Source organism: Salvelinus fontinalis, chromosome 3, assembly GCF_029448725.1.
Source record: "Salvelinus fontinalis isolate EN_2023a chromosome 3, ASM2944872v1, whole genome shotgun sequence".
NCBI classification, from domain to species: domain Eukaryota; kingdom Metazoa; phylum Chordata; class Actinopteri; order Salmoniformes; family Salmonidae; genus Salvelinus; species Salvelinus fontinalis.
The window spans coordinates 4,730,055-4,740,466 of NC_074667.1; the positions used below are offsets into that span (position 1 = coordinate 4,730,055).

Below are 10,412 nucleotides of genomic sequence, written 5' to 3' on the forward strand. Positions count from 1 at the left end.
AATCTGTAGGCCTAGTAATTGGTTTTCAACAAATATTAAATGACATATCTATATGAATATCACAAACTGATTTCGGTATACCACACCAATTCGGTCTCAAAGTGAATATATACAATCATTTCTAGTTATTAAATGTGTGTAGAATATTTTGTGGAATTCAATATAGTAGGCTAATACACTTTTCCCATGTGAGAAGTAGATAAACTGCATCAACATGTGTAAAACTGTGTGTGTGTGTGACATACAGTAGGCATATAGACAAGGCTATGTGGGGACACTACTGCCTGACCTTTTAGTTTTATGATAGACCTATCTAAAAACGTTCACCTTTACAGTAACATATCAGAGTTAATGTGTAAAATATTCATTCCCTTTGCTTTACTTTTCCCAACATCTCCCAGACACATTTAATATGAGGCGCATCATAGAGGCTCCAATTTCCTCTGGAGGATGCAACCAGTACCGAATTACATGCGCAATCCTGCGGTGAATCAGACATCACCACGGTAACCGAACGGTATTCACAATTCTCTGCTTTACCCGTAAACATCCACGACTCAACCCTACCGATCGTCATCCTCGTACGCAGTAAGTCATTTTTCTCCCTTTGTTATAGCCTATGTGTAAGTTATTGTCATCGTTTGTTATTTTATTGATAAGGCTTTATGTCAGCTTGCGCTTACGTGAATAAATCCGTAGCCTACGGTGGTATCCTATAGTCTACATTGCAAATTACATGATTCGATTGTCACAACAAAAATTGCCTGATGTGAAAACGGCATTGGTTACTTATGTCTTTGTGTCTATTTGAGTATCAATAATGGCTGTATATTTCAAGCATATTGATACGGTTGAGAGCCCCTCGATATTAATCGAATGCGTGAAAGGAGCAAGGTAAAATTCACAATGGTCTAAACAATGTCAAAGATGACGTTGTCATTTGCGACAATGTATCGGTGTTCAAATTAGCTTTCATTAACGAATTCTTGAATTTCAATTTCGTCTTGAATTCTTGAATGTCAATCCATTGCCCTTGCAGCCTATGCAAAGTGCATCTCGAGCAGTCTGTGCCAGGACATGAGGTTACAGATATGTATGGTGCTTATCGAAACGTTTGTTACCACATGACGTGTGATGTGAGATGAGTTTCACCAGTCATGTTTATGCCATTTCTCTGTCCTGTTTGTTTTCGGGATGTTTGCTACCTGGCCGTTGTGCTTATCAGTAGAATCTCTTCTGCAGCAAACACGCTCTTTTCAATGAAGCAAGTTGAGATCAGATGCCTGATTAGTGAACCATGAAGAAACAAGTTAACAGGCCTAGACACTATTAGTTTATGGAATCATTCTTTTTTTTTTTTTTTGTAAGACTATGTTTTATGTTGTGTTATGTGGTTTTAGCATTTATAAAGCATTAATTCACATCACCTCCTTATTGTACTTCCCAATCAAAATATTCAGAGAATATTGAGCAACAATATGAATAGAAAAGATTAAGGAAACTATACTGTTTGCATGGTTATAATGCCATCCACATTCATCCAAACTTTGTTTCATTCCTTTGCTGATGGAGGAACAGATTTGACAGCTTGCTCTCAGCTCATTCTGCATTGATATAGCATCAATCAGTCATCTGAATCACCATGGCACCCACACCTCCCTCCTACAGTAGCCTGCAATCTACAGTCTGAAGATGGCGGGCTGTAGTTCTGTACAGACAACCACATTAGCCATTATAGCCACCCACTCACTCCACAGTGCAACAATAGCTAGGCTAATGGAACCTGGAGGAAGTGTGTGTGTGTACGTGTGTGCGTGTGTGTGTGTGTGTGTGTGTGTGTGTGTGTGTGTGTGTGTGTGTGTGTGTGTGTGTGTGTGTGTGTGTGTGTGTGTGTGCGTGCGTGCGTGCGTGCGTGCGTGCGTGCGTGCGTGCGTGCGCGTGCGTGCGTGTGTGTGCGTGCGTGCGTGCGTGTGTGTCTGTGTGAGACAGAGAGAGATAGCTAGAAAGCGAGAGAGAGAGTGTTTATGTTTTCGTGCTCGTCTGTGTTCCTGCCTGTACCTGTCTGTATGATTGAAACTGCGAGGAGCTGATCTTTGCCCCCTTGTTAGCATCATCATTATGAGTCATTCTCACAGCGGTACAGGATGGCGAGCTACGGGGAAGGTGGTGTTGCGTTTCACACGGCGTCAACGAGCTCAGTGGCTTTCTCACCTTGTGTTCCACATTCAGATGGTGCTCTGATCGAGGAGGAGGAGGGGCAACAGCACAGTTAGACCAACACACACATAGGATATGAAGCAAACACACAGCGTGTGTTCCTGTGTGTAGCCCACGCAATGTCTTTACATGACGCACCTTGGAATTACAGCCAGTAAGGACATAATAAACTCTATGCACATTGCCGAATGAAAGAGATACTGTAGGCCTACTTGTGGAAATGGACATAATGACGATGACACCTGGGTTGACACAAACCTCCTAGATAGTGCAGGGCGAAGACAGTCAGAGGCATATCATGGCATCCATTTAAATAAAGCTCTCACCATCATCATCACCACCACCATCGTTTTAACATCATCTTCAATTTCAGCCACACAGGGAAACAGGGAGCAACTAAGTGGAATAAAACCAAGTTGCATTACCAAGTATCTTACCCTCTACACAGTAAAGCTAAACTAAGTTGCGTTACCCAGCATCTAATCGTTCAGCACTGTTTGTATTGCGATCCAAATCGTCCAGACAGACAGTCATTGAGAAGTAGTTTAAATCCAACCGAGTTGCGTTACCCAGCATCTAATCGTTCAGCACTGTTTGTATTGCGATCCAAATCGTCCAGACAGACAGTCATTGAGAAGTAGCTTGAACCCAACAGAGGTGTGTTACCCAGCATCTGATCCTCTTCTTTCCCCATTCAGATTGTTCAGGCAGGTAGACATGGTGAAGCTGGGCAGTAACCTGGCTGATAAGCTGGATAAAGAACAGTCTATGGACGATGGCTTTGATAACATCCCCCTCATCACCCCTCTGGAGGTGAACCAGCTGCAACAGCCATACTTAGACAAGGTAACAACGTGCGTGCGTGCGTGCGTGCGTGCGTGCGCGCGTGCGTGTGTGTGTGCGTGCGTGCGTGTGTGCGCACCCAGCAATTATTAAACATCTTCAGTACATCCTGTCTGGATATTACATTACACTACACGTCTGGACACACATCAAGCCTACATCGTTTCTGAGCCTGTCATTGGTCCCTGTACTGTGCCTTGACCCAGCCTCCCTGTTATCCTAATGATTCAGAGTGCTGTGGCATCACTCCACACTATCTCAGAGCCTCTTAGAATACATAGTAGATCACACACCCACGCACACACACACACACACACACACACACACACACACACACACACACACACACACACACACACACACACACACACACACACACACACACACACACACACACACACACACACACACACACACACACACACACACACACACACACACCTTACAGTTCTATTTAAGGCAGCAGCCCAGTTCCGACCCAGCGATCTGACTCGGAGAGCTCTGTGTGCCATGCCGCTGTTCATCCTCAGGTAATCGTGAAGACCACAACAGAGTATCAGCTGCAGCAGAAGAAAAAGAAGAAGTTCTACGTGCCGGGAATCAAGAAGCTGAATATAAAACTGTACGACGAGGTATCAGAGAAGGTCAAGGTAAAGTCTTATCTAGGGGCCGGTAGTATGTTTACTGAAGTACTACTGGGAATGGTGATATTCATGGTCGTGTGTGTGTGTGTGTGTGTGTGTGTGTGTGTGTGTGTGTGTGTGTGTGTGTGTGTGTGTGTGTGTGTGTGTGTGTGTGTGTGTGTGTGTGTGTGTGTGTGTGTGTGTGTGTGTGTGTGTGTGTGTGTGTGTGTGTGTTCCAGCTCACAGGTTTGATCCTCATCACCCTTGGGTTCCTGGCTTGTCTTCTCCTGCTGGTCATGTACAAGGCTCTGTGGTACGATCAACTTACCTGCCCAGAGGGCTTCGTTCTCAAGGTAGGCATCACTAACACACACACACACACACACCTTCTATCTGAACAGCTTATGTCCCGATGGTAAGGTAGACTACTGAAAGCATTATCATCATCACATACACACATAATCACACACTGCCTCCTATCCCAGTCAGGCAGTCCTAGAGCTTTTTATTTTAGTTTATTGAACCCTTATTTAACTAGGCAAGTTAGTTAAGAACAAATTCTTATTTACAATGACGGCCTACACCGGCTAAACCCGGACGACTCTGGGCCAATTGTGCGCCACCCTATTGGACTCCCAATCACGGGCGGTTGTGATACAGCCTGGAATCGAACCAGGGTGTCTGTAGTGACGCCTCAAGCACTGAGATGCAGTACCTTAGACCGCTGCGCCACTGGGGGTTACTTTCATTAAAACCACAGACAAGAAGCAGAGGTTGTTTCACTAGCGTTCTCTCACAGAGACCAACAGAGGACTATTGTTTAAGTTCTTATAATCGCCTTCACAAACATAATTATCATCCAGTCCCAATGACTTACTAATACACCCTCTCCTATAGTCCGTACTTACTGTACACCTCATCTAGTACTCATACTCTATTCTGTTGACAACATATTTTCCCACCAGAGACTTCTAAGGGATTCTCTCCCACTCTTTCTGTCTCTTCACTCTGGGAACATAAACTCATTATCTCCTTAGGACACCTCCCAGGCATCGTGTGCTCAGGCAACGCTCCACGCCTGTTACTCTCTACAAAGGCCCCCTGTCTTTTAAAGAGCGAGAGGCAGGCAAGGCTTTTTGGTCAGGCAGTAGATTGGGACGCCCGTGAATCAGAGAGAGGCCTTTCATTAAGAATGAGCGTGACTAAACTGTGATTAAAGGCTTAAGACGAGAGGAGGGAGACGGGCAGCGGGGCCTTCCCGGCAAAGGCTTTTGATGTAGACGGGTACAGTGTAGCTCGCAGCGTTTTTCCACGGCTAATGTGTTGTTGGAGACATGAAAAGGGGCAGGAAATAGGAGAGTCAAACGGAGGGTGTCGTGGCGTTGTCTTCCGTTTAGCAGAGCGTAGGCAGCCAGGGTTGTTGTGAGAGGTAATTTCTCACAATACTGATGGGAGGTCAGGTAGTCTGTCAAGAAGCCTTGGATTTCCCTCAGGGGTTTGTTCAGTAGGCCGATGCTACTCAATGGAAAACGCTCTTAAGGAAAACTCACTTGAAGCTTCTCCTGTCAGAGCTTGGCTAATTGGCAGAGTACCTTTCTTTCCCTTCGACAGCTTACGTGTTCATTTATCTAAGGATGGCATCTCAGGTGTCATATCTAATGAGACGAAGCTGGCACATCTATGTTTGAATATGAAGAACCTTACTCATGCTCGCCCACGCTGTGGAATAAGATGTTGTATAACTCACTTGTAATAAGTCGTTTCAGTGAAGGGTAAGGCAGTAACATGTGACTTGCCCTCATCATTTGCCGAGTCCTACCACAACCCATTATGATTACCAGAATCCCTACTGTCCCTAACCGTAAATAGAGGCAACAGTATCATACGTCATCATTTTGCACACCCTCTTCACTGACGCTTCTGCCTTCTGGCTCCTGTCTCTTACAGGGTTGGGGGTCACTTTCCATTCACTCAATTCAGGAAGTGATTTTAAAACGGAACGTTTTTCACATCCTGAAGTAAATAATCAAATTGACACCATCCATCCTCTCTCCTCTTCCCCATACAGCACAAGCACTGCACCCCAGCAGCAGTCCTGGAGCCCTGGTACTACACAGAGCAGCAGCAGCAGGAGGACCCGGGCGTGTCCCCCCGCTCCAGCAGTCTCTACACCGCCCTGGGTCACCTCAACCAGGCCAAGAGGACCGCCGCCGGCGGCATCATCCCCGAGCTGCCCCCGTCACCATGGTTCCCCGTCATCAATGCCCTGAAGCAAGCCGAGAGGGCCAAAGAGGAGGCAAGTCGTTCGAAGGAGTGAGGGATGGAGGGATTTCCAGAGGGAAAGGGTTTAGGAAGGGGTGATAAAGGTTGAAGGGAATATGGGATTTCCAAAGGGAAGAGTTAGGAAGAGGGGATGGAGATGGAGATGGGGAAAAAAAGTGTTGTTTACTTGGGGGAGTTGACTATGAGGTATTCTGGGTAACGCTCCAAATGTCTGTTTAGGTGTCAGCGAACGTGACTCATTTGCAGTAAAGTTAATCTCTCTATGACGTTATCAGTGAGGACCACCGCCTTGTGTTATGTGTGTGCGTGCCTGTGCGAGCGAGAAAGAGAGAGAGAGAGAGAGAGAGAGAGAGAGAGAGAGAGAGAGAGAGAGAGAGAGAGAGAGAGAGAGAGAGAGAGAGAGGTGAGAGATGTGCGTGTGAGAAGCGTTGGAGAAGTGAACATAACAAGATTCCCTGAAATTCTCACTAGATTGTCTTCATCAGACTAACATGTTTTCAGGTTTTTATTTTATTCTGAACTGAATGTAGAGTATCGTTAGTAATGTGGTCTGACAAGGTTTAGTGTTATTACATTTAGATCGAACTAGACATGTTTTTTGTAGATTTTTACATACACAGTTCAGAAATAAAATGTTTTGTTCTATTCAGGAAGCACACAGCCCACATTCATTTAGAAAACTGATTGTAAAAAACATATTTATCATGCCTTTTTTTTCAGTAGATTTTCCAGCAGCTATAAACAATTTGTGTATGAGGATTTTGGTACAATTGGGTACGAGAAACCTGAATATTTTCAGGTAGAAGATAATCAAATGGGTTGATGTCATTTCAATTCAGATGATTTTGAATGTAGTAGACTAGCAGCTGTACAAGTTGGATTCCTGTTTCATAATTAATATTTTAACATAACATTAACTACCTAGAGTATCCGTATCTTTGTGTTTTCTAGTATTTATTGAATTACCTATTTATTATGAGCTTACTTTTTTTCTTAAGCAATTTATTTGATTTTTTTTTTATTTGGTTGAAAAGATTGAAGGATTACATTTTTTAAAATAATTTATTTGGGGATTTTTAAAATAGTGAATAAAATGCAATGCGATTCATATCAAGTTTGCATTCATCATAATTCATCATAATAACTGGCAGTATTTTCACCGTGGATCAGATTGTGATACTGTCATTATGTCACCATTCACCACCCAGCGGTAATAAACCTTGTTCTGTTCTGAGTGCCAAATGTTTATGTCAGACCCATCCGCTCTGATGTCATCAATAAAGTGTTAAGCTTTCTCCTTCATAATCTGGGACTTGTTGAATTGGCTTTATTACTGCTTGTATGTACTTTCAATGCACAATAGCAATGCTCTATTTGTACGATCCAGTTTCCGGATCTATTTACCTGGTATTTCCAAATTGTTTCTATTAAGTTTTTAAAAAAGAAGAAAAGCAAGTAAAAGTACACCAAAAGGAGTCCGTCATTCTCACTGTTGATTATTCAAGAGATGAGTGGCATGCACAGAATGCTAAAACATGACTTGCTTCTTTTCTTCAAACCTCAGCTTAGTTATTCGGAACTGAGCCATATCTTCCTCCTCCTCTCTCTCTCTCTCTCTCTCTCTCTCTCTCTCTCTCTCTCTCTCTCTCTCTCTCTCTCTCTCTCTCTCTCTCTCTCTCTCTCTCTCTCTCTCTCTCTCTCTCTCTCTCTCTCTCTCTCTCTCTCTCTCTCTCTCTCTCTCTCTCTCTCTCTCTCTCTCTCTCTCTCTCTCTCTCTCTCTCTCTCTCTCTCGCTCTCTCTTTCTCTCTGTCTCTCTCTTTCTATCTCTCTCTCTCTCTCTCTGTCCCTCTTTCTGTCTCTGTCTCTCTCTCTCTGTCCCTCTTTCTGTCTCTCTCTCTCTCGCTCTCTCTCTCTCGTTTTCTCTCTCTCTCCTATTTCTGTCAGGGACTCTGCTGTGAGGCTGTCTGCATCTCATTTACACTCACATATTTTCACACCATCGGATTAAGCCCGGAGACGTGTGTGGATTTATGTGTGTTTTGTGTGTGTGTGCGTGCTTGTGTGCATGTCTGTGTGTGTGTGTGTATGTGAAGGCTCATGTGTATGTGTGTGTGTGTGCGCATGTGTGTGTTTGCGGATGCCTATGTGTACATGCACCTCCTGCATGTGTGTGTGTGCCCAGCCACGCTTATTAATGAAATTGACATTATGCCCAGTTTAGACTGTGATGGGAGTTTTTTCTTTCCCCCTCCGCATGCAGTTGCTGAGTGACAAACTTTGTCCGCTTGGCCTAGGGCATGGAACTACATAAAGTGTTAAAAAGTATTTATTAGGCCATTTCCAGACCCCATGCTTAGTCAAAGCATCTTATGCCAAGAAGGCTTGGATTTGGGGCTGGGGGAAAATCAAATAAAATCTGCTGGGTAGTCACGTAAAGGCCTCCAGTCCCGTTTCCCTCCCTTTACAGCATCAACAGATCTCCACAGTAAAATAGCAGGTTGGCTTTTAATTTGTTCTGACTGTTTGGAGGCTCCGCATTCCCCAGTAGATTGCGAGGAGTCATTGCCAAAAGTCATTTAGGCTCATTTAGTGTATAACGTTCGCCATAATCAAATTCCTCTGGGGTTTTCTGATGTCACAAATAACAGAGGAGAATGTGAGAGAGAGGGGGACGTGGAGCGATGTAACTGTAATGTTCTCTCTCTCTCTTTTCATTGTTCTGTTTCATTTTTTATTTGGCTAGGTGATTACTCTCTCTCTCTCAGCGGCTGATAAGTAGGGAGGTGTAATTAAAATATGTTTAAAAAAGTATGAAAAAAGTGAGAAAATTGTAGAGAGGTAGAAGAGAAGAAAGACAGAGACCGAACAAGGATAAGAAAGGAGGGGGAGAGACAGAATATATATAAGAAAAGAAGAGAGAGACAGTGGACAGGAGAGGGGAGAGAGAGAGAGAGAGAGACAGTGGAAATGAGAGGGGACAGCGAGTGGACAGGAGTGGGGAGTGACAGTGGAAAGGAGAGGGGAGAGAGACAGTGGAAAGGAGAGGGGAGAGACAGTGGAAAGGAGAGGGGAGAGACAGTGGAAAGGAGAGGGGAGTGACAGTGGAAAGGAGAGGGGAGAGAAACAGTGGAAAGGAGAGGAGAGAGAGACAGTGGACAGGCGAGGGGATAGAAACAGTGGACAGGAGAGGAGAGAGAGACAGTGGACAGGAGAGGGGAGAGAGACAGTGGACAGGAGAGGGGAGAGAGACAGTGGACAGGAGAGGGAGAGAGACAGTTGACAGGAGAGGGGAGAGGGGAGAGAGACAGTGGAAAGGAGAGGGGAGAGAAACAGTGGACAGGAGAGGAGAGAGAGACAGTGGACAGGAGAGGGAGAGAGACAGTGGACAGGAGAGGGGAGAGAGACAGTGGACAGGAGAGGAGAGAGAGACAGTGGACAGGAGAGGGGAGAGAAACAGTGGACAGGAGAGGGGAGAGAGACAGTGGACAGGAGAGGGAGAGAGACAGTTGACAGGAGAGGGGAGAGGGGAGAGAGACAGTGGACAGGAGAGGGAGAGAGACAGTTGACAGGAGAGGGGAGAGGGGAGAGAGACAGTGGAAAGGAGAGGGGAGAGAAACAGTGGACAGGAGAGGAGAGAGAGACAGTGGAAAGGAGAGGGGAGAAAGACAGTGGACAGGAGAGGAGAGAGAGACAGTGGACAGGCGAGGGGAGAGAGACAGTGGACAGGAGAGGGGAGAGAAACAGTGGAAAGGAGAGTGGAGAGAGACAGTGGAGAGGAGAGGGGAGAGAGACAGTGGACAGGAGAGGAGAGAGAGACAGTGGACAGGAGAGGGGAGAGAGACAGTGGAGAGGAGAGAGAAACAGTGGAAAGGAGAGGGGAGAGAGACAGTGGAGAGAAGAGGGGAGAAAGACAGTGGACAGGAGAGGAGAGAGAGACAGTGGACAGGAGAGGGGAGAGAGACAGTGGAGAGGAGAGGGGAGAGAGACAGTGGAAAGGAGAGGGGAGAGAGACAGTGGAAAGGAGAGGAGAGAGACAGTGGACAGGAGAGGGGAGAGAGACAGTGGACAGGAGAGGAGAGAGACAGTGGAAAGGAGAGGGGAGAGAGACAGTGGACAGGAGAGGGAAAAAAAGAGACAGACAGAAAAATACCAAAACGAGGGAGAAGAGACAATAGGAAACAGAGAAGGAAGAAAAGACAGTAGGAAGGAGAGACCGAGGGAGGGAGGGAGGAATGGAGGGAGGTGGGCAGATGAGAGGCAACTCAGTCTCAAGGGGGGGGGGGGTTCGCCCTGTGTCTGTATGTGTTGTTGTGTGTCACAGTGGGTTCCCTCTACACTGGCGCCAGATGGGAATGTCTCCTTAACCAGAGTCAGTGCAACGACACATCCTCCACACACACACACACACACCCTCCCCATACCAACCTGGCTTTGATGATAGAAACA

The 10,412-nt window shown here is 45.7% G+C and overlaps 1 protein-coding gene across 1 annotated transcript; it reads left to right on the forward strand.

The window, feature by feature from the left end:
- Positions 1-418: 418 nt before the first annotated feature.
- Positions 419-7,271, forward strand: LOC129836235 (neuronal vesicle trafficking-associated protein 1-like). Its single transcript, XM_055902129.1, has 5 exons — positions 419-588; positions 2,916-3,063; positions 3,591-3,710; positions 3,923-4,036; positions 5,752-7,271. Exons 2-5 carry the CDS (start codon positions 2,935-2,937, stop codon positions 5,998-6,000), a joined length of 612 nt encoding a protein of 203 aa, XP_055758104.1. The 5' UTR covers positions 419-588; positions 2,916-2,934; the 3' UTR covers positions 6,001-7,271.
- The last annotated feature ends 3,141 nt before the right edge of the window (positions 7,272-10,412 follow it).